This window comes from Vidua macroura, chromosome Z, assembly GCF_024509145.1.
Source record: "Vidua macroura isolate BioBank_ID:100142 chromosome Z, ASM2450914v1, whole genome shotgun sequence".
Lineage (NCBI taxonomy): Eukaryota > Metazoa > Chordata > Aves > Passeriformes > Viduidae > Vidua > Vidua macroura.
The window spans coordinates 46,611,875-46,636,091 of record NC_071611.1 but is presented as its reverse complement, the minus strand read 5'-3'; the positions used below and the strand labels follow the sequence as shown (position 1 = coordinate 46,636,091).

At 39.7% G+C, this 24,217-nt stretch overlaps 1 protein-coding gene across 8 annotated transcripts in view; it reads left to right on the top strand.

The window, feature by feature from the left end:
• The window catches only part of RNF38 (ring finger protein 38), a 111,880-nt gene extending 99,584 nt beyond the window's left edge, over positions 1-12,296 (top strand). For 7 of the 8 annotated variants that reach the window (XM_054003130.1, XM_054003133.1, XM_054003137.1 and 4 more), the window contains 5 exons: positions 86-192; positions 1,637-1,721; positions 3,183-3,304; positions 3,623-3,722; positions 8,871-12,296. In XM_054003130.1, coding sequence (XP_053859105.1) covers positions 86-192; positions 1,637-1,721; positions 3,183-3,304; positions 3,623-3,722; positions 8,871-8,933 — 477 coding nt within the window. In that variant the 3' untranslated portion in view covers positions 8,934-12,296. Of the gene's footprint in view, positions 1-85; positions 193-1,636; positions 1,722-3,182; positions 3,305-3,622; positions 3,723-3,836; positions 3,979-8,870 lie in introns of those variants that run through there. The other variant, XM_054003132.1, reaches the window with a different exon arrangement.
• Positions 12,297-24,217: the final 11,921 nt, after the last annotated feature.

The following is a 24,217-nucleotide window of genomic DNA, read 5'->3' as shown; positions in this document are numbered from 1 at the left end:
CCAGTATGTCCATGTCTGTCTTGTGCTGGGGAGCCCAGAACTGGACACAAGTTTCAGTTGAAGCTTATTTTCTTCTTTCTTGCAGCCTTACCCACCTTTTATGACTCGAAGACTCACAGGGCGCAGCAGATACCGATCACAGCAGCCAATACCACCACACCCTTACCATCCCAGCCTATTACCTTATGTGCTGTAAGTGAAAAGTACATTTGTTTCCATGTAAGATATTAAGAAGTCAGAAAGCATCTTGGCACTTTTTATGGTAGGACTCTACCAGAGACCAGGCATATTTCACTTGTCTCAGAGAACTTCCATTTCTGTGTAAATTTTTAATAACCAACACCAATGAGCAAGGAAAAATACAAGTGAACAGTTTTTGTCCAGTGTAGTTTTGTATTTTGAGGCACAGTAGCCTCTTGTTTCTGATCAAGTTGTAGGTGTCTTCACTTACAGAATAAATTAATTTGGTTCTGTTCTTAATTATAAAACACAAGAGTGGGGACTGCTGTGATGTGTTACTCTTTATTGGCTAAAGTGCTACTTTGTCACAGCTGTCACATTTCTGTTCTGCCTCTGATTAGCTGTTTGTGGAAAAGATGTGGGACAATTAACATTTTGGAATTATCTGTAGTGTGCTATGGTAGACTCTCTGGAAGAGAGTTTGGGTCTATGACATGAGTTCTGTATGTGTTCTGTATTAGAAGTAAGAATTAAATGTTTGGAAAACAAAGATTAAGTTTCTGATGACAAAGGTGACATTGACAAAGAAATAATCAAGCACTGACACCAGATCTGTAGATTCTCTCTGTGCAACATCAGACGCAGTATGAAAATGGCACCAGAAATCTGATTCAGCAAAGTTGTTCAACTTTTCATCTTGCAGTCTGAGGAGTAGTGTCATAGCTTCTTGCCTATTCATTGAGGACATGATGTGGCACAGGAATTCCTGATTCTACTATATTAGTGCTTTTAAATTTATGATTTCCATGTCTGTGCATGAAGTTTTGACCCACTGTACTACTTTGGGGGGGATAAAAAGACTTATTGAATGTACAACCAGAAAAACATCTCTTTGATCTCTCAGTCTGAAGGGATTCTGCTTTTACCAACATCACAGTACATGAGAAAGTGAATTTGTGCTTATCTTCAGGACAGGTTTGTCCAGTAGAAAACCCTATTTATCTTCACTGTGTGTTTCAGGCTTGCAGAAGTTGCAAGACTTTTATGTTTGAGATCTAAATGGACTTAGTATTCCACTTCGATGGTCTTCTATCCACTTAAGGAAATAAAACTTAATTAAAACCAGAATGTCATTTTTTTGTCATTTTTAGGTCTCTATAGTCTGTGATAATTAAGAGATTAATTTTTATAATAAAGCTGAGCTTGGTTAAAAGTATCAAGTGAAACATGCATGCAGTTAATAAGTCAGCACACCCAATATAAGAAAGTAGCAGAAAAAGCATTTTCCTGTGACTCTTTCACTTCAAATGTCTATTCTTGACTTCAAACATAACATTTTTGCCAGTTCTGAGAACATGTTGATTTGAGAGGCATCAGGAAGATTACCTCTGCCAGATGTTTCTGTGCTTTCCTTCAGCAAGATGCTGAACCTTATCCTTGTTTGCTCTTGTGGTAGATCAATGCTCCCAGTGCCACCGGCAGTTGGACCAGCTTTCAGCTTTGAGTTGGATGTGGAAGATGGAGAGGTAGAAAACTATGAGGTTGGTGTGTGAACTACAGCTACCTTTAAAGAACAGATGTTAGCTCAAACAATAGATAAAATTTTATTATATTTTGCTTTTAATCCTGGTTTTGCTTTTCAAATAAATGTAGTGACTGTGAAGACAGAATCCAAAAATTGTACTTTCAGATTTTTTTTATAATACTGAATATAAGAAGTGTTTAGCTTTCTTTCTTGTCTATTGCTCTTTCCCAGAATTCACCTTTCCAGGTTAGTAATCATTAAATTGTTCAACTTTTATGTTCTCCATGCTACTCGTCTCCTTTCAAAATTTAATTGTTTTTAAATACCAAACAGAAGTGAAGCACTTTCAAAAGAAAAGGGTAAGTTACTGGTTCTATGAGTGTAACTGTCAGAGTAGTTTTAATAGAGGATTAATTAATCTAAACATAATGTTTATAAAATTGCCTTACTGCCTTTTCTTCTTGCCCTCTGGAGGGGATGGTAATTCACATCTAGAAATGCAGAACCCTCTTAAATATCCTAGATAATTATGGGGCTGTTCCAGCTATTGTTTCTTTGCTGGTTCTGAAGCTAGTGGATTCCATTTGATTTCTCTTGAATTAGTCATCATTAACTGTGACTTTTGCATCTCTTTGCCTGTGCTCTCGTTAAGATATCTGTGTAGTTGCACATCTTCAGTTCAACAATGAGCACTTTTGTAATAACTTCTGTGGTGGTTCAGAAGCAGCAATGTCTTCTGAGAATTTGGCCCTAGGTTCAATACTGTAAGAAATCAATACCATTTTCAGCTTTCATAGTATCTTCTCTCTGCATTGATTGTCTGTCACACTCATGTCATTTCCTAGGCCCCTCATGAAGGAGTGTGAGTTAAATACATGACAGATTGCAAATTATATACATGAAAGGATTTTAGTTGCAATAGTTGGCTTACAGAAAATTAACATAAAAATTAGCAGCCAAAAAAGTGCCTAAAGTTTGATGATATGTATTTGTTTTCCAGATTGAGGATAAAATCTCCATATTTTAATTCAACTAGCCCAAGACATGGAGTGGGAATCATAAACTGTCCCATTAAATTTATGATTTCTCTCACAAGACCAAATTCACATATTCCTACGAAAGAAATTGACAATTTCTTTCTGGTTACTGGCACTGTTAATTTCATAGCAGGGAGAGACGATCCCTCAGAAGCGATTTATTGAGCTGTGTATGCAGATAGGAAATTGGGTCCTTGGGAAGTGGGTTTTGAAATCCCAGAGATAATACCTTATATAATTACAAAGATGGTTAAGCTCTGAAAGACTTTCCAAGGAGCTTGTATTGTGTGGGAGAACTAAGCTTCTAAACATTTCTTGATAGAAGGGTGTTCTGTGCTAGCAGCTGGTGTAGTGAGATGTGATGGTAGTGCCCAACACTAATGGAACCAGAGCCTGTTTGATCAGTGAATTTTTAAATGTCTAGTTTCCATGTTTTGCAGGCACTGCTGAATTTAGCAGAACGTCTGGGAGAAGCCAAACCACGGGGATTAACAAAAGCAGACATTGAGCAGCTTCCATCCTACAGGTTCAATCCAAACAATCACCAGTCAGAGCAGACATTGTAAGTATATTGGTCTCTTTCAAGGATCCATAATTTAGGTGGCTTGATTTTCATTTCTTTAACTTGCAGTCACAGCTAGGTGAGAAGAGCAAGAATACTTGATTTGTGATGTGAAAGCACAGTAAATAAAAAAAAACAACTAAACACCCATAGAACCCCACAGTCAATTCTCAGTTTCCATTGTCAGTTGTAGATCACTGTAGTTCTGAAGGAGTAAAGTAGCTACTTGTTGCAATCATACCTGTAAGGTTTTGTATGGAATTGCATATTTGTTGTTCTTACATAGCAGATACATTTGAACTTCATTGTCTTTTTTAGATGTGTGGTGTGCATGTGTGATTTTGAGTCAAGGCAGCTACTTAGAGTCTTACCCTGTAACCACGAGTTCCATGCCAAGTGTGTTGATAAATGGCTGAAGGTAAGAAAAGTAATCCTATCTTAGATGAAATAGATTATGTGGTTTAATAGGAGTGGGTGGGGATATTTTGCTGTTAAGCTTCATTTTGTCTTGTTTTGTGTTTCTGATTCTTAGAAATGCCAGCAGAATGGAAGCACTGCCTAGATATTATATTATTCTAATAATTATGAAGATTGTTTCTTCACAATATTTGGCACAATGGAAAATGAATACAATTGTTTTCATTGACAGCTCTTACTGTGTTTTCTATTTGCTTAAAACAATAACCCTGCGTTTGAGTAATACACAACATTAAAGAAGACTTGAGAAAAAGTAAATAATATAGGAGGTATGATATAGAGTTTGATGATGATGGTGGCTTCAACTGTTTTACATTCCTTGCCTAGCAAGAATGAGTACCAACACATTTCCTTCCCCACTTTGCTGTTAATGTTGGTTTCTGGGGCAAATTAAGTGGGTTACATATGTACATTTATGTATATGTATATACACAGAAATGTAATATATATAGATAAAAACTACAGTTGTACAAAATAATTTACCCATCGAAGAGGATTTGAGCAAAAAAGGCTCAAGAGTCAGGACCACCCAGTAAGAGCTCTTACTAATTAAATAGCTCTTACTAATTAAATACTTACTGATTAAATAGCAGCTGTGCAGAAGGTGAGAAGAACAAGAAATACAAGTAGATTATGGCAGACATTTCTACAGGCTGCATTGAGCCATATCTATTGCCAGCAAGGTATTGATTCTCATCTTGCCTCAGTTTTTTAACTGTTATATTCTATTCAGCTTTAATCCATTTAGTCTATTGTGTGGAACCTCCGAAACTGCAGTGATCCTATGTTGATATGGTCCCTAGAAAATTACAGATGGTGTTTGTTGTTTTGGAAAAAGAAATAAACCCCCCTTGCCTTTGCGGCATCATAAATATGGCATCATATCTTTGGCAAGTGCTAAAAGTGCAGACAATGAAAAAAATCAAGTCAATATTGACAGTATTTTTTTCCTAAGAAGATCCCAAGAATAATGAGAAGGATTTGAAAACAGGGGATGTCAAATTGCCCTTTGTCTACAGTCTAAGTCTAAAGCTCCTACAAAATCTAGGACTAGTGTAACTGCTTGTAATGTTCATAGTTTTTGGTAGAAATGGTCCAAAAGTATCTGAATTCACATGCTCAAGTATCAGCAAGAGTAATCTAAACACCTGGTTGTTTTATTGTCATACTAAGAAGCTACATGCACAGACTCCACATAACATTATCAGTTTTTCTCTGCTAGATGTATGCAGTTTTTTTCACTTACTATAAATTCAGAGTAGAGTCTATACATATCAAAGTGGTGTCTTCAATGTCCCCCTTCTCTTCTCAAGCAGCATCCACACTACATGTGTCAATGTTTCATGGCATGAAATTGTCTAAGTCAGTTGTGGTGTGGACAGTGAGTATCCAGGGATAGTATTCTCTCCACTTTATGGAAAGAAGGGGAAACAAAAAGAAAATGTCATCTGACATAGCATGTGAGATAGTGGATGCTATAGGTTTATTATGTGGATTTTTTTAAAGACAGTTCTTCCCAGGCTATTAATGCAAAAAAAAATATACCTCTGATTCATAGAACCCCTGATCTGCAGTTTTCTGGAAGTTAGAGGAACACATCAGGAAAGTACCATGCGTGTTTGTCTTTTTCTTAATGTTCTTTTCTTACCTGACATCCCACTGAGGGGTCAGACAAGCATGTTGAGTTAATCTCTTTTGGATTCAGTGTGTTACTTTAAAAGTTAAGAGTTAGTCCTTTCAATTGCTAATGAACTGGCAATAGACTTTGGAACTGCAAAGTGAAAAAACCAAATTTAGTTTAGTCAGTTTTCATAATCATAGTGTACTATTCTAGCAGTGAAATTGTTTTGTTGATGTTCCTGTCCCATCTTAGAATCTACATTTTCTAACAGATCTTCACCTATAGTATTTTGTTAAGGTTGTCTTTAGAATGAGGTGCAAGATACGCAATCCAAATGTTGAGGGGTGCAGTTAAACCTGGTAGAATTTGCATTGACATTGTTTTTCCAGAGCTGAGTGCAAAATAAGATAGACAACATTAAACCATCATAGTGTAGGTTCACTAATAGACTACTTTTACACCATGTGGGCTCAGTTACACTGGTACAAAGATGGTGTCTGCAAATAAACACTATTTTGCTTTGGAAGCTCTAACGAATAACCTGTAATAGCAGTCTGTTTTAGTTACTGCTTCTGTCTAAACTTGGTTGCAGTTAAGAAGCTAACATCTGGAAGTGATAATAACTGGAAAATATTTTGTGCTTTAGTTTTGCTTCTGTCCATTTTTTATGAATTTGAGAGCTTTTTTTAATGTATCTTGATTGTATAATTATATCCACATCTACCTAATTCACATCATCCAGCCAACATCATGTTCATAAATTGTACAAGGGAAAATTAAAATTGTAGCTTTCAGTATTTGTAATGTTTACTCCACTAAGTAGACAAAAAATTATCGGTTAGTCACTATTTTTTACTAATTTAATCTCATTTCTTTGAAGAATGTATTTGTTATCTAGGACTATTTCTAGAACTATGGAGTCAAATTAATTTTTTTAAGTTTCACCATATGTCACTTTAGTGGAAGATATAAATAAAAGGTTAGTGATTCAACTGAGTACTTTAAAAATATTCTTCTTGGGTTGCCTGTTGGTGATGATGGCGAAGTAAAAAAACTCTCTAAAAATGTTTTTTGGCTTGTGTTTTGTGTATGCATGGAATATGTGACGGTACTATCTTTTTAGGTGGCAAGTAAGTAGAAAGAGCAAGTAAGAGGAAATGTTCTATAACAGTGCATTAAGTTACCCACTTCAGCTAAAATACTTCCCTATTTAAACAAACTCAAAGACTTTACAAGAGAAGATATAATACAGTGGAGGAAACAAAAGAATTAAAAAGAGACAGGTTATCCTTTCACTTTTTGTAGTATTCCCAATTCCCGTGCTTCACAGTATTCGGCTCCTTCTTACCCTATATCCTCTTCTAGTCAAGTATGAACACATGAGAAGTGTGTTCTTCTATAAAATAAAAGTAATTGAGAACAATGTTAAAAGGACAACCTGCCTTTATATTTAACATACGAGGAAATGCTGTATTATATATAAGAAAAGACAAACTGTAACTATACTTCAACTTATTTCTGATAGACTAACACCAATGTAGTGCAATGCTTTTTAGAGGATTCTAGTAGCCCTATAGTTTTGTTATTCTAAATGCAGTTCACTTTAACTATAAATTTCTATAAAATATTTTTAAAAAATCAATTCATTGTGCCGCACTCTGTAGTTACAGCACAAAATTAAGTCTGCCTGGAAGAGTGGCAAGTTAGAAGGTCAGTATTAAAATATTATGTCCCCCTCACTCCTCTTTTGGTGTCAAAGAGTCATATGAAATGCCAGGAGGGGGAAATTAATTTCATGAAAGACACAATAATGCAACTAAAGTTAAAGCAGATGTTCATGTAGGATCTTGAAAAGTTACTTTAAAAGCAGTGGCTTGGTGTCCATGAGTATTCATTTTAATCCTGGCCCAGTAGGTCTATGTCTGCAATTCCTGTCAGGAAATTACTCCTACTGAATGGTGTTCTGTGGTGCAAGTGGTTGTTACTTCAGTACCAACCTAAACTAATAGCTTTTGATTCATTAATCCACTGAATGTTTAAGAACATACCTTTTTATTTTAAACATTATATTAGCCAGTTTAGAATCAGGCACATGAAATGCAATGAAATGCAATGAAATGAAATGAAATGAAATTAAATTAAATTAAATTAAATTAAATGGAATGAAATGAAATGACTGACTAAGGACATTTTGAAGTATATTTTGAAACTGCTAGTGAAAGAGCAAGAAATCTAAGTTTAATTGATACTCCAATTCATGATTTACAAAAATTACAAAGCAATAAAATGTACGGACAGTGCTAACAGTTGACAGCAGGAAAATTGACAGGAAAACTAAACTGTAACTTTAACTTCCATTACTGAATAATGTTTTTCAGTAATAAATAACATAGTACTTTCATTGGATTAGTTATTGTTTGGATTTAAAATATTTGACAAAGAATTATGAATTCTGGCCTACAGAATCATATTTCTTGATACTCTTCACTTGTATTTTCATTGAAAAATCTGTTGCCTTAGAAGACTTGGAGTACAGTGGTTGGTCCTGCAGTTTTGGTAACTATGAAGTAGAAAATTTGTGACAGGGAAGAGCTCTCTTCACTTTTCACTTTGCAAGGGAAGTATTGACTCATTTTTCTGGGGCTTTTTCTCATTATTTACTAAAATGAAATTAGCCAGTATTTTAAAAGGGTAATGAGAAGGCAGAAATACTTTCCCAGTAGCTTAAGGAATATTACTTCTTATCTGTCTTACTTTTTAAGGAAGCTAGAAAAGTAAATAGAGTAGAAGTCGAAAAGTGAGTCAGAGGACATATTTTCAGTGTGCTTTACTAAAAAGTTAAATCTAGACCTGCTGGTGTGAGTTACTTGAATACCTGCTTGGTCGGGTCATCTTTTCTTTATTTATTTTTTTTATTCCCCTTCCCCTTGACTAAAAGGCCCTCCCTTTTCCCCTGGTTTTCTTTCAGCTTTGACCAAGTCTGTATAATATATTCTGTGACGATAACCGAATAAACAGAGTATGGTGTCATTCCTCATCAATACAGTTTGTAGCAATATGACATCTTCAAACAAAATGTTTATTTGAGCCCAGGGTGTCTCAGTTTGTTTTGGTGGTTTTCTTTGGCATACAGTACAGGTTGTTAGTTGCATCCATCTGACTGCAATATACTGTAATTGTGAATCCATGTTAATGAAACCACCATCACTTAGCTAGAGCCTTATTTGTTGTCTTGCTTTGGCTTTAAAGATAAAAGGCACAATTATTTTTTTTGTAAATGTAATTTTGAATTGACAAACTCACCACACTATTCAAACATAACAAAACAAATTAAGAAAAGGCATAAGCACATTCTGTCTTCTCTTGAATTGCTCTTCAGTGGTCACAGATGTCAGTGTCACATACAAATTACTTTAACAATGTATTTGTCAGTCTGATTAACCCTATTCTATTTTTCTGGTTTTACAGGCAAATCGTACCTGCCCGATTTGTAGAGCTGATGCTTCAGAAGTGCATCGTGATTCAGAATGACCAATCTAAGAGCACAAACAAATCTGGTTCGGGTGTTTCTGGTCACATGTATATATGAACTCTCTATTGAACTTACCTACCCATGTGGCTTCCAGCCTACCCTTTACACAAAAGGGTCAATGGACCTTACTTTGCACTGTGTGACTTAATCAATTATAAAGCTTATAATTAGTCTTCACAGTTACGGGATTGTTATACTAACAAGTGTGATTGGAACTCCAAAGATTTTTTTTTAGCTTAATTTTATGTGTGCACTAACATTCCCTGGGTTTTGTGTGATCATTCCAAGTGTTGCTGCGAGATTACTGTGGATGTGATCTTTTAGCATGTGCTTTTATATAAAAAAAAAAGGAAAAAAAGTGGTAGCTCCAAACAATATAGCAATCTACCTTATATAGAGCCTTCAGATACTGTGAGTGGATATGAATGGTGTGAATGTGTGTTTGCCTGAGAGAGGGGTGAGTGAAGTGTGCTTGTGACTGGGTGTGCCTGTGTGTTTGAGAACCTATATACCAGCATGTACTGAGAACGTATGTGTGTAGTAATAATTATGCTGCAATGTATAATCTTGTGAGTTATTTAAACAGTACTAGTACTGTACACTGGTTCCCTTCCTTGTGTTTGCAGTTGCACACTGAATGTGATGGGTGCAGCAATTACAGACATTTAGTATTTTGTCCCCAACGTACTTACAGGTGTAAAGACCTTTCTACCTACTACTATTCAAACAGCTGTTATGCTTCCCCTTCACTGGAGGCTTTAAGTGTGTAACACTAAAGAATGAATTCATTCTTCATACATGAGTAACCTTGGAGGTTTTATCATATGTTTAAAAGTCTGGATTTTTTTAATGGCTGATTTACAAGTTATTTTATCAATGTAGAGTCACAGTATCATACTTAGCAATATTAATGTTTTCAATTGCTAATATATCAGTGTTTTTCTGTTTTCCTTTCAAATTTTTCTAGCTGGGTTTACCAGTTACATGTTTCTTTCATGAAGGGAAGCAGGAAGTACACTGAGGGTGTCCTGGTCTTGTGGAACATTCTTAACTTTTGCCCATTGTACTTGCTAAGGACATCATCTTTTAGCTTATAAACATTGGCTTTAATCACATTCGTTCTTTGTCATCTACAAGGAAGTTGGTATGTAACTAAAATAACTTGTAAAAGGTTACAATTTTATTCCTGCGACTTCATGAATAAAATACATTTTTTAGCGTTTTCTCAGAGAAGTAGAATTTCATATTTCTTTCACCCTATCACAAGACAAAGTAGGTTTTGGTCATAACCTGCAGAATTCAGTTGCCCAGATGCTGCTTCTTTCCCTTCCTTATTTCATGATGAGTGTAATAGGAAGAAGGAACTCCAAGGTTATTGCAGTCAAGTTTCCAGAGTGCTTCACTAGAGGAGAAATTTGGAATACTTTCCAGAACAATGCTGTGAAAAAGGAGGGGATAACGTCTATTCAAGTGGTCTGAGTAATATTTTATTTGGGCCATTGAAAAAAATGAGCTTTTTTTGTAACATTCACACTGTTAACGTCTCTGATGTGTTCTAGCAAAATAGTTAGGTCTGCATATGCCACAATTATTAAAAGGATACACTTTTTGCAAGGAAACTTTTCTCATAAATTCAATGTCATTTCTTTGGTTGCAGCAGCAGCACAAGTGGCACAATTACCAGTATTGCTACAACTTGCTGCCAGTCTCAACTTTAAGTTTATTCTTTATAATTTCTGATGCTTTTGTATGCTGCTATGCTTTAGTATCAGTTAAAATTTCAAACAGTGTTAGATGTTCTCCATGCTGGTTTTCCTCTTTGAAGATTTTACACACCAGTCACAGCCCTTGGTGCAGCTAAATAAAAGCACAATTTTGCCCTGTTTCAGTTGTTTTTCCCTCTGTTTAGTTATGCACGTAGTTCTGAAAAGCAGTGATGCTTTATATACCTGTCCATACTTAGGAACACTAAATAAATAAAAATGCTGTTACTTCCACTTCAAAATACTAGAATTTCTTTTTCCTCTCTTCCAATGGAGTTAAAGAATAGGCTTTTCACAATAGCACCTAGCAGTTTAATTACATGTAATAAAATTTATTTTTTTAACAAATAAAATCATGTTTTAAAAGCATATGCCACGTATGTCTTACAAAACTTAGCCTCTTTTATATATCTGCAAAACAAAAAGAATCTGTGTACAGATTCAAACATGACTAACATTTCTGTGTTTAGTATTCAGTTCAAAGCATGGAAAGAGAGTACTTTACTTGATACAAGTGAACAGGACACATACTTCTGAAGCTGAGGGAAAGTAGTTCTCTTTCTGGAACTGGAGAAATGTCCCTTTTCCCCCTCTAAAATTTATTAAGACAATGGGAGATCTAGGAGATGGTCTAAGTTGGTAAAATCCTGCAATGAATTGTTGCACTCCTATGGCTCATCTCTTCTGGAATGGTTCTTTGGTTTGCTTGGATGAATGGGGACTTGCTTCCCATGGTTAATGTGTACAAAGAGCACACATGCTTATATTTTGAATTAGCTCAGACAGGCTACAACCACATCTTCTGTGGTGGCTGTCAAGGGCAGGGGATTTATGTTCAGCTCTTAATTGCCATATATTATGCACAGCTGCCGTGGTGCCTGATAGCACCTGAATTCAGCAACACTTCTTTTATGTTTGTTGCCTTTCTGCCATCCAATGACTTATCAAAAAAAAAACAAAAATGCTCAACCTCCAATATGTTTGCTTTATCATATTGGCATTGCTGTGGTTTTTTGCATAAACTGTCAATTTAATTTGACATTTTGGTGGATATCAAGGCCTACAGATAATTCCAGTGTCTCACTTTTTGGCTTTCTTTAGAAAAAGAAGTAAGGCCATATGTTGTATGTCATTTTGTACATGCTTTTGAATGTGACTTCACAGCTGTTAACACAAAGCATATTACTTGGGATGAGACTTAACAACTGTTTTAATTGTAGAAAACAGTTTTAACTGAGTTATCTTTGGGCCTTTGTAAAAGCTGTGGTTTTTTTCCTTTGGTACATTGTTACCTCATTTTGCTACTTGTGTTTCAGACTTGCTAATTATGACAGCTTATGGTTTTTGTTGGAATCATATTTTGTTAAGTGTTTTCTTTAAATCATGTGCTATTGTATCATGTAACATGTAGTTTTAAATGTATTCTAAATATCTGTAACCAAATCATTTGAAGGCTTGATAAATTTTTAACAAAATTTGTACCTTTTTTATGAGAGTTACTAGTAATGCTTTACTAGGTAGTGCAATGAATTTTTATTTTTAATCCCTGTGCCCAATTTTGGAGTTGAGAGAGTTGTTCGGTAATAAATGTATGATGTACACTTACACAATTTTGTTCTGTTCTTTCTCTGAGGTTTTTTTTTAATAGTGGGCATATTTCTGTGCATCATCATGCAAATTGAAATATTACTGGCAACAGTCACTTGTGTTGTAGGTATTTTGCCACCTTAACTGTAGCACACAACTTTTTCTTTATCCTTATGTTGAGAGAGCCTCAGAAACTGATCTGAAATGCTGTAACATGTTTCTGAGAGTGTGAGAATTCAACATACCCAAATCCTTGTGTTCTAAAGATCTTATTTACTTAGCCAGAAGAAACTTTGCAGGGATGAAAGTGCTTGTTAGGCATACTATTTGCACTGTGAATCAGCTGAAGAGATGTGTTACACTTTTGCAGTGCCTTAACAATAGTAAGTGATGCATCCTGAATTATGATGGTTTAATTAACCAGGGTCACACAAGAAACTGGTAGTAAAACAAAACCAAAAAGAAAGAAAAAAAAGTGGAGTTGTGTGATTTTGATTTTAAGATAATGTAATCTAAGTTGACAGATGTAGTTATTTAAGAGGTTTTCATTTACATAGGAAATTTTAATAGCTGCATCTATAGCAGGTGTTCTAGGTACTCAGTCATATTTGAAGATTAATTCGTACTTTTGAGAATTCTTATGCAGGTCCACATACATACCTTTTGGATTTTGGAATTGTTGGAAAAGAGAAAGGTATCAATCTGTGAGCTCAGATACTTGCAAAGTCACATTTTTGCACGTGACTATATTGTAGAGCAGCTTCCAGCATCATCAGTAGTTTGGCCATGATCAGTCCTAGCCTGAAGAGCAGAATTGCCCTGCTCCTCTCTCCTGATCTGGTCTATGCTCCCCACCTTTGTGTCACAGCATCTCAGTCTCTTCCTCAGCCTGTGCAATGGCCGTCTTTGCTCACAAGCCTGTGTTACCACTCCTTGAGAGTCTCCTGGCGTTCTCATTAGTTAGCTGACAATTTCTGTTGCTAACTTCTAGTAAATCATATCACTGCCACCAGATACTGCATCCTGTGTACTCTTTGTGATTCTGTTTTCCTTTCTTGCTTTCAACTACTGCCTACAGCTCTAGTTTCTCTATCTCATGTGTCTGCTGTAACCCTCCTTCTCCCACAGCTCACACTATGATGCACACAACCATCTGACTTTCAGATGTGGTATTTCCTTGCAACTGATTAGCCTTGCACATTCATGACTTCCATGCCCACATTGCTTTTCAACTGATTCAGGAATGCTTAAGATACCATTTCTTATTTAGTCTTACATATGCAATAGACAGGCTTGGCTTTTCAGGAGCAGTGGCATTGCTGCAGCTTTTGTCCAATTCTAGCCTTTGCTAACCTTGGTAGATGTAGATGTATTTATTTAACAGTATAAGAATCTTCCCTTGTCTTTGATTCTTTGAGGAATTAGGGGACACTTCCAAATCAACTGCCCTTGTCCTTACAGGGGACTTCAACTTGCCAGAAATCAGCTGGGAGCCATCACACAGGTGGTACAACCCAGGTCATAACATTCTTAAAAACCTTGGTGACAGCTTTACAGAAGCGAAGGGAGCCAGCTGGGAAAGATTCCCTCCTTGACCTTGTCAACAGAGAGGTCTTGTGGATGGAGATTGGCTCCGTCTTGGCCACAGTGACCTCAAAGTGGTTAAAATCTTTGTTGATGTGAGGGGAAAATCCCAGCAAAATCTCAGCTCTGAACATGAGAGCAGATTGCTCGGGGAACTAGTAAGTTAAATCGTCTGGGAAAATGTTCAGGCAGATGCTGGGGTCCATCAGTGCTGGTCACTTTTTAAACATCACCTAGGAGCACAGTTAACAGGCAATTCCTAAAAGTTGGAAGTCAGGGAGGTGGGGCATCTTCTCTTGGAAATAAGGCAAAAAGTAAGGTATATGCCCTATGAAGTAAGGTCAGGTAACATAGAGAGAATGCAGAGGTGCTGCCTCCCATTGTAGTTAGAAAATTTATGCAGCCAAAGCTCTACTGGAGTGGAAGCTGGCCAGAAACAGGGACAATAAAAACAGTCTTTTCAAATATATTAATGGCAAAAGGCAGTGTTGAAAATAACAGCAACCTGTTACAGGTCTCACTTCACTGCCAGGTAAAATTGTGGAAAAGATTATTCTTGGAGTACTGAAAAACACTTGGAGGACAACCCAGTCATCAGTCACAGCCACCACGGCTTCATGAGGGGAAAGTCCTGCTTGTCCAATCTGATTTCCTTCTACAGCAACATAACCCACCTAGCTGACCAAGCAAAACCAGGTGATGTAATCTTTTTGGGTTTCAGTAAAGCTTTCCATACTGTCTCTGTCAGTATCTTTCTGGACAAAACACCCAGCCCACAGCTGGATAAACACGTGATGGGTGAGCAGCTGGCTCAAGGATCAGGCACAAAGGGCAATAGTGAATGGGGTGACATCAGACTGGTGTGACCTATCACTGGTGGTGGTCCACAGGGCTCCATCCTCAGTCCTGTGCTCTTCAACAGCTTCATTAAAGGCCAGTCTCACATGCTGGCCTTTGCAATGGATTGCACTGTGTGCCACTTAACACATCATTGTGTCTCAAAGTGCGGTTTCCAATTGTAAAAGAACTCCAGTACTATCAGACTTTTAGTACCTAGAACAAAATTCAGCAAATCTTCATTTTGAAATGGACATCTTGGAAAGTCTCATCCTGGCACCACTAGAAGAGTCTAAAGTTAACAGTTCTGCAGATCCCCAAGCCAGCACATTCCTCCATGATAAATGTCCTGGGACATACCCCACAAGTTCCTCTGTCACACTGTTTCTTCCCATAGATTTGTGTGTGCAGGAGAACCATTTTCACCACACCATGTTTGCTAGGGTTTGGAGAATGTTTAATTTTTTTTTGAGAGGCAGTTAAGGCAAGAATATGGAGAGAGAAGAAGCAATTCACAGCTCATTTGAGTACTAGGAGCTTGGGCCATCATATAGTCTTATTTAAAAACTGAATATAAATCTGTTAGTTCAGCAAGAGAAATGAGAAGGAACTGTACTCAAAACAAGGAATGGAATTTTTTTTCATGTGCAACAAACTAGTAATGAGATGAGGTACATAGACCATAATGTTTATATGGTCTACCATCTTCAAAAAAATCCTTAGCAAGTAGCTGTGATAGTGTTGCATTGTAATTAGGAAGTATTTCTGTAAGAATTCAGGAAACAATCATGCTAATTGAAAGAAGCAATTATGCATTCTGGTGCTGCTAAAACACATGTTTTTGCAATATCTGAAGTATTGGTTCTCTCTCAGCTTGCTCTTGTTCTGCAATTTACTGACCTGCTGTTGATCATAGACCATATCCCTTCTGTGTACAGAGGTTATTACTACTCTGTTGCAACATACACTTCCTTCCTACCCAGATCTGGTCCAACATGCAGGGCCAGGAGCACTTTGGGTGTGTATGATTTCATTTTGCTTGGCCTTAAGGCATTTTGCTATGTCTTTTCCTTCTGAAGAGCAAGGCCAAATTTAAAAACTAGTTACTGCAAACTGCTTTTCATCTTCCTCTGTATACCATTGCATCTTGGGCCAGCATGAACAGATTTAAGGAAACAGAGCTGTGAAAGGAGGTTGCAGAGCATGAAAAGAAGTGATTGTACTTCGTCTTTAAGACTTCAGCATGGAGAATGATCAGTTTGCCACAAAAGGAGTAAATGCAGTTGAATACTACAAGTGACACAGCATCTAAAAATAAAGATGTCAGTTTTGGTCTTGGATGGTTGCTCGCTCACATGCTAAAATGAATTCTATGACCAGACCATCTGTCTGTTATTAATGGGGTGTTTCATTCAGCAAATGCATGTGCTTCTACAATGCACAATCATTAAGTGTACATGAAAGGACAGGAAACCATACAACTTCTGTAGGGTTTGACATTTACTCATGAATATCAATACCAGATGCTGAGGAAGTCACAGGAAACACAATCACAGTAATGAATTTGTATAGTCATATAAATTTGTGTACCCTCATTTTTGAGTAATGTCCTCAACAAATCAAGTTTCATCAATTTACTAATAGAAGAAGAGTGAAACAGATAAAGAATTGTTGTGTGACTTCAGTTTACCACGGTGCGGGGGCTAGGGATGAGAGCCAGAAGCACAAGCCTTCAGGTTAACTAAAGGTCATGTGGAATGATTAGCTGCTAAATTCATCCTGAGGTAGCAGGTAGGAGTGCTATTTTGACAGAACTCCATACCTGAAGTGAAAGGTACAACCTGTCTGAATACATTAAGAAAAGAAAGAATGATGTGCTTTGGTAGATCTTTCTCAGGGTATGAGAAATTCAGAGCACAGACAAGATTTGCTGAATTAAGGAGACTATTTGCTAATTAATTCACACAGAATTCACAGAATGACTAGGTTGGAAGAGACCTTAAAGATCATTGAGTTCAACCCATGCCCTAACACGTCAACTAAACCATGTCACTGAGCGCTATATCCAATCTTTTAAACATCCAGGGATGGTGACTCCACCACCTCCCCAGGCAGACCATTCCAGAACTATCACCCTTCCTGTAAAAAACTTTTTCTTAATATCCAACCTGTATTTCCCTTGGTGCAGCTTGAGACTGTGTCCTCTGATTCTATCACTTGCTGTCTGGAGACCAACCCCACCTGACTACAGCCACCTTTCAGGGAGTTGTAGAGAGTGATAAGGTCACCTCTGAGTCTCCTTTTCTCCAGGCTAAACACCCTCAGCTCCCTCAGCTGTTCCTCACAGGCTTTGTGTTCCAAGCCCCTCACCAGCCTCGCTGCCCTCCTCTGGACATGCTCAGGCATCTCAATGTCCTTCCTAAACTGAGGGGCCAGAACTGGACACAGCACTCAAGGTGCGGCCTCACCTGTCCCAAATATAGGGGAAGGATAACCTCTCTGCTCCTGCTGGCCACACTATTCCTGATAAAGGCCAGGATGCCGTTGGGCATTCTTGGCCACCAGGGCACACTGCTGGCTCATGTTCAGCTGGCTGTCAGCCATTACCCCCAGGTCCCTTTCTGCCTGGGTACTGTCCAGCCACACCATCCCCAGCCTATAGCATAGCAGGGGGTTATTGTGGCCAAAATGCAGGACTCGGCACTTGGATTTATTAAACTTCATCTTATTGGACTCTGCCCATCCATCCAACTGTTCCAGGTCTCTCTGCAGAGCCCTCCTACCTTCCAACAGATCAACACACGATCCCAGCTTAGTGTCATCTGCAAATCTGCTAATGAAAGGCTCAATACCCTCATCCATGTCATCAATAAAAATATTGAACAGGACTGGCTGGCCCCAGCACAGAGCCCTGAGGGACACCACTGGTGACTGGCTCCAGCTGAATGCAGCAGCATTCACTACCACTCTCTGGGCCCGGCCATCCCGTGAGTTCCCAACCCAGCAAAGAGTGCTCATGTCCTGCCAGCTTTTCCAGGAGTGTGCTGGGAGACAGTGTCAAAGGCCTTGCTGAAGTCCAGGTACACAACATCCACAGCCTTTCCTGCATCCACCAGGCGAGTCACTTGATCATAAAAGGAGATCAGATTGGTCAGACACGACCTACCCCTCCTAAACCCATGCTGGCTGGGTCTGATACCCTGGCCATCCTCTAAGTGCTGCATGATGGCACACAGTATAAACTGTTTCATTACCTTGCTGGATACTGAGATCAGCCTGACTGGTCTATGATTACCAGGATCCCCCTTCCCACCCTTTTTGTGAATGGGTGTCACATTGGCCAGCTTCCAGTCATCTGGAACCTCCCCAGTGAGCCAGGACTGCTGGTAAATGATGGAGAGTGGCTTCAAAGCTTCATCTACCAGCTCCCTCATCACCCTGGGATGGATCCCTTCTGAGCCCATAGATTTATGAATATCCAAGCGGCCCAGCAGTTCTCTGACTGCCTTCTCTTGGATAATGGGGGGAACGTTCTGCTCCCTGATATCATTGAGCAACCCAAGAAGACAGTTATCCTGAAGGCAAGTCTTCTCACTAAAAACTGAGACAAGGCATTAAGCACCTCTGCCTCCTCCTCATCTGCAGTAACAAAGTTCCCTTCTGCATTTAATAAAGAACAAAGGTTAATCTTACTCTTCCTTTTACCATTAATATATTTATAAAAACATTTTTTGTTATCTTTTACAAAAGTCACCATTTTAAATTCAAACTGAACTTTAGCCTCCCTAATTTTTTCCTACGTACTCTAGCAGCCCTCTTAAGTACTACCTGAGAAACTTGACCCTCCTTCCAAGCATAATAAATCCTTTTTTACTCCCGAGTTCCTCCAAAACCTCTTTGCCCATCCAGGCTGGACGTTTGCCTCATTGACTTGTCTTTCGGCACTCAGGGACAGTCTGTTCCTGTGCCCTCAAGATCTCCAGTTTGAAGTACGTCCACCCTTTCTGAACTCCCTTGTTTTTAAGGACTATTTCCCAAGGAACTCTCTGAATAAGTCTTCTGAATAGGCCAAAGTCTGCCCTCCAAAAGTCCAGTGTAAAAGTCTTATTAATGTTCCTCTTGACTTCACCAAATATTGAGAATTTTATAATTTCATGATCACTATGCCCCAAGCAGCCTCCAACCACCACATCTCCCAACTACTCATCTCTATTGTCAAATAACAGAAGATAGTCCCTTCCCTGGCGGGCTCATTCACCAGCTGCGACAAAAAGCTGTCCTCCATACACTCTAAAAATTTCCTAGACTGCCTCTTTTCAGCTGTATTGAGTTCCCAGCAAATGTCTGGCAGGTTGAAATTGCCAACAAGATGATCCAGAAACATTCTTTAGCTGCTTAAAGAATGAATTGTCCACCTCTTCTTCCTGGTTGGGTGGACAATAACAGACTCCCAGTAGGATGTCAATCTTGTTGGCCTTCTCCTTAATTCTCACCCATAGGGACTCAACTTCGTCATCATAAGTTACAATATCTATGGCATCCAAAGCCTCCCTAATATAAAGGGCCACCCCTCCACCTCTTCTCCCTTTTCTGTCTCTTCTGAAGAGCTTGTAGCCATCTAGTGCAGTGCTCCAACTATGTGAGTCATCCCACCAGGTTTCTGTGATGGCAACTACATCATAGTTCTGCTGCTGCACCATGGCCTCCAGCTCTTCTTCTTGTCCCCATGCTGTGTGCATGTGCATTAGTGCACATGCACCTCAGCTGGGCTGCTGATTTCACCCCTAACTCAGGCTTACCAACCTTGGGCCAGCTTCCAGACAGCCCAACTGCATTCTCTTCCCCCTTCAAAGCTAGTTTAAAGCCCTCTCAACAAGTTCTGCCAGTTCACAAGCTAAAAACCTTCTGCCCTTAACAGAGAGATGGAGCCCATCTGGTTCCAGCAGGCTAGGAGCTGTAAAAGTTGCCCCATGATCAAAGAACCCAAAATTCTGACGATGGCACCAACCCTTGACCCACTTATTGATAATGTGAGCTCTCCCATTCCTTTCACTGTTTTCTCAGCCAGCAAAGGGACTGAGGAAAAGACTACCTGTACCCCTGTCCTATCAACTACTTGTCCCAGTGCCCTAAAGTCCCTTTTAATTGCCTTGACACTCCACTTTTCAATCTCATCACTGCCAGCATGGAGTATGAACAGTGGGTAATAATCAGAGGGCTGAGTCAGCCCAGAAAGTCTCTCAGTAATATCTCATACCTGGGTCCCAGGGAGGCAGCAAACTTCTCTGTGGGGTGGGTCCAGTCGATATACGGGGCTCTCTGTTCCCCGGAGAAGGGAATCACCCACCACGATTACCCTTCCTTCCTTTTTGATGTTAGAGGTGGTAAATCTTCTCACAGATGAATCATAATTGGGAAGCTCACTGTGCAGATAATTTTCTTCTAAATCATGTGGCTTCTAAATCATGACTCTCTAGATCCCAGGGTTCATACCTATTCTGAAATGGCACCTGGCTTGGGAGTGGGGGTTGGGAGGAATTTTTATTATTACCTCCTTGAGTAGGTACCCACTTACACTCCTCGTCATCTACCAAGTGTCCTTCTATTGTCTGACAGTGAGAGGCATGGGAGTCCTCTAGCTCTTGGTGGGCCTCCCTCAAGGATGGAAGAGCTGAACTCCACCAATCGATTTCCCTTTCACTTTCCCTGATACTCCTTAGTCTTTCAACTTCCTCTCTAAGCTCAGCCTCTCTAATCTCCTTCCAAGCAGAAGAAGGTTGTTCACCTGTTCACACCCCAGGCAGGTTTCCACCAAAACATCCCCCTGGAACCACAGATAAGCTCAAACAGTCCCCACAGGAATGGGTCTGGACAGATTCATCCTTTTTGGAGGGTTCCATTTGATTACATGCACTTGTACTAACTACAGTTTTTGATTGTGTACAAACCATTACTACCAGAAATGCTAAAACCTACCAACCAACAGAAGCACCGTGTACAACGAACAGTGAACCTTACTAGCAAGAAACCCTGCAACCCTGCCTGCGCTAACTGCCATGCCATGCCGTGCCATGCTGTGCTATGCTATGCCCTCAGAGACGTGCCACACCCCTGTTTGCCCTCTCCTGTTCACTGCACTCCCTAGATGCCTCTTTTAATCAGCCTGCTACTCAGTGACGGAGGAAGCCCTGCCCCAGACCTTGTGACCCTCAAGCACAAGCAACACACGTGCCCAGTGCTCTCACAAATAGCCACTTCAGCGAAGGGGGAAGCCCCACTCCAGTCCTGTGTGGCCCTCAAGCACAAGCTTGAGGAGACCGTTCCTTGGGAATCCACTTATACCAAATACCCTTGGGCTCTGGTCTTCCTGGGGATTGTCTCAGTGAGCCCATAATTTTGCTTATGATGGATTTTGCAAGATCTGTTGCTAGGGGGAATCTCAGCATCAAATGGTACATATCACAGTATCCCTGAGCTTTAGGAACACTGCTGAGTCTGTTAGCTAGAATTTCTGCCCTCATTTCATGGACTGTTAGGTAGGTGGCTCTGTAGGAGAGTGGAAATGGAAAGATACACTTCCATTTAGTTCTTGTTTTGGGACCTGGAGGAAAAAACTAGCCAAAGAGAGGTTGAGAAGACTGTATCCAGGTACAAGGAGCTCCTGCTGCTCTGTGCACGTTGGATGAGGCAAAATGCATTCACCAGCAGAAGGCTTCCAGGTCTCCCTAGGAACTGCAGATGGCAGCAATTCAACAACTAATTCTTTCTGCACGGGGCATTGTCTCCACTGCCCTGTGCATCTGGCTGTGTCTCAGAGCTGCAGTTCAAACGTTCAAATGCAATGCGAGTTCTACATACTCCCAGTCCTCCTCCTCCCTTTTGTCTTCCCCCACCTCCCCACATCGTGTGTCTCCCCTTCAGTAGTGGGAGGGGTCATGGTTTATTGCCAAGCTGAACCAATTTCCTCCCTGTTGTGACAATGACAGCACAGAACAGACACAGCTAAGGACAATATTGCTGCCAGTGTGACAAAGCTCCTTGTGAGCTGTGCAGACAGCTCAGCCTTGCTGCCACATGGTACTGCTGGGGGAAACCAGTCTCTAAGCTCACTCTTAGATGCTATGGAGGGTGCTGTGAATGTTGCAGAAAGTGTTGAATCTTTTACAGTCCTGCTGAAGCTCTCTGGCACAGCCATGACATTAGATAGTACCTTTCCTCCTCAGAAATGTTGCTAGCATTGCTATTAGGTGAATGAGACTGGGAGTGGGCTATGCAGAGGGACAGGGTCACTGTGGCAAAAATGGGCTGCAAATTGGCAGCAAGCAGACTGTGTAAGGCACAGTCCTCAAACAGGAAGTGTTCTGCTTGGCATCCTTTCTGCCCTTAGGTACCAACATTTTCCATGAAAGACAGACTCTGTGAAAAGGAAAGTGGTGTGTAGGAGCATATTTCATTTTGAAAGGGTGGTTTCCATGTAAGTTGTTCATAAATGGCATCATTTCATTGACAGGGCATCTAAATTATGGCAGATTGAGATGTAGATTTATTGGTGTGGTTTTGAATACAAGTAAGGCAGGACTGAACTAAGTGTGTATATGCAGCTGTGGCTACCATTATTTCACAGTAATAATTACATTGTTCTTATTATAGTAAAAATACATTATTACATATCTTGCACCTCAGATGGTACATAAATGGTACCTACATAGCTGCTGATATTCATGGACTCTTTTTCCAAAAATCTGTAGCTTGTTGTCTGCCACAGCTCAGTGGGCCAGTTTCTATTTCCCTGGAAATTTTCAGGGGAGATGTGTTACGTGCCTTTTGCGTAGCAACTTCAGCTGCTGTACTTTGGCCCCTAAAAGACAACAATCTGTTATTCAGGCAAGAACCACCTGCTCTGCAGTTGGCAGTGTTGAGCAAGTATTACACAGAACTGATCACCAGGATAATATGAATAAGCAGAGGACAGAGAGAACACCTATTTTAAGAAAATTTCAATTCCCAATGAATGCAGAGGGATTTCCATGCTACCTTTGCAGGGCTGTACTAGGAGAGTGTTTTTGATGCTAATGTTAATCAATAACCTGGTGAACAAGCAAAATAGAAAAAAAAGAAAGTGAAATCAGAATGTTGTCATAAATAGAGGTAGATGGAAAAAGATAATACAAGGAATAAAAGATCTTTGCCTCATTGCCAGTTAGAGCATTCTCTGTAGCAAACAGAGGATGTCACAGAAAGAATCCATGGTTGAAGCAAGAAAAAAGTAAGAGAAAAGAAGAAAATAAAATTAAGTCACTACAAAATAGGGTGAGTGGGCATTTGGGATGCATAGATAAGAATGTCAAGCAGAAATTCTACATTTTCTATCCTTAAGTGGCAATCTCTTTCCCAGCTGCATATCCAGACTGTGTGTTTACATTGAAACTTGCTGTATCTTCCTAGCTGTTTCTTCCACCTAAACTACATGAAACCAGTCTTCCTTGATCTGAGCATCTCCATGCTGGATATGCAGCCTCATTCCTGTCTGGGGTTTAGAACACCAGGTGCTAGATGGTGTATTAGTGCCATTCAAATTACAGTCCTCAATGTCTTTGCTGAAGTGGTGATTCCACTTGGTTTTGAGTTAGTTGGTTGGTTTTTTGTAGATGGCTGCAAAGATATCCAGATCTGCACCAAGTCCTGTAAACAGTACACTAAAACAGACTTAGTTTTATTACAACTCTCTTCTCCACAGTAAACAATTTAAAACACTAGAAAGCACAGAGAATCTAGCTCAATAAGTTTATTTGTAATGGGAAATTCCCTAGGTACTAATAACTTGCAAATTCTAATGCTGCAAGTAATAGGTCTTGAAATGTCCTTACAGACAACCTTATGTTTGAGTTTGGATAGATAGACTAGAACGCCTGAACTGGCAGCTGGGTACTAGTGTCATTCCTCTGGGACAGAAGATGAGCCCAATGTGCCTTAATGTTCTTATCAGCAACCAGGGCAATAGGTTGGAATATGCCCTCAGAGTTTGCTGTCATTACAAACAAGGAGGGTATGAAACAGAGGATGAGGAAAGATTAAGTGGCAGGCAGGCAGTCTTCTGAGGGACTGTGAGGTGCTGCAGAAAGCACCAGCATGAACTTCACAAAGATCAAGACGTGTCTGGGATTATCCAACCCATGGAGTGACTCTGCAACATTTAAGACTGGGCACCAACAGGCCAGGGATTCAGTTTTCCAGAAAAGGAACCTGAGTCCTGAGCTGGATATCTTCCATCAGCATTGTGTGGCTTTGTGGTGATGAAGACCAGCCATATGTTGAGGAACACATTCAGTGCAGTTAGCTCAGGATGCAGTTGCAGTGAGAGCTGCAGGCTGAGCCCTGGATGGGAGCCAGAGGCAAGAGGCCATGAACTACCGACCCTTGGCACAAGAAAGGGCACAGGGACCTGTGGCACCAGCCTGGGGACTGGACACTGAGACACAGCAGGAGCCAAAGACTTAGTTGGAAGACCCCAG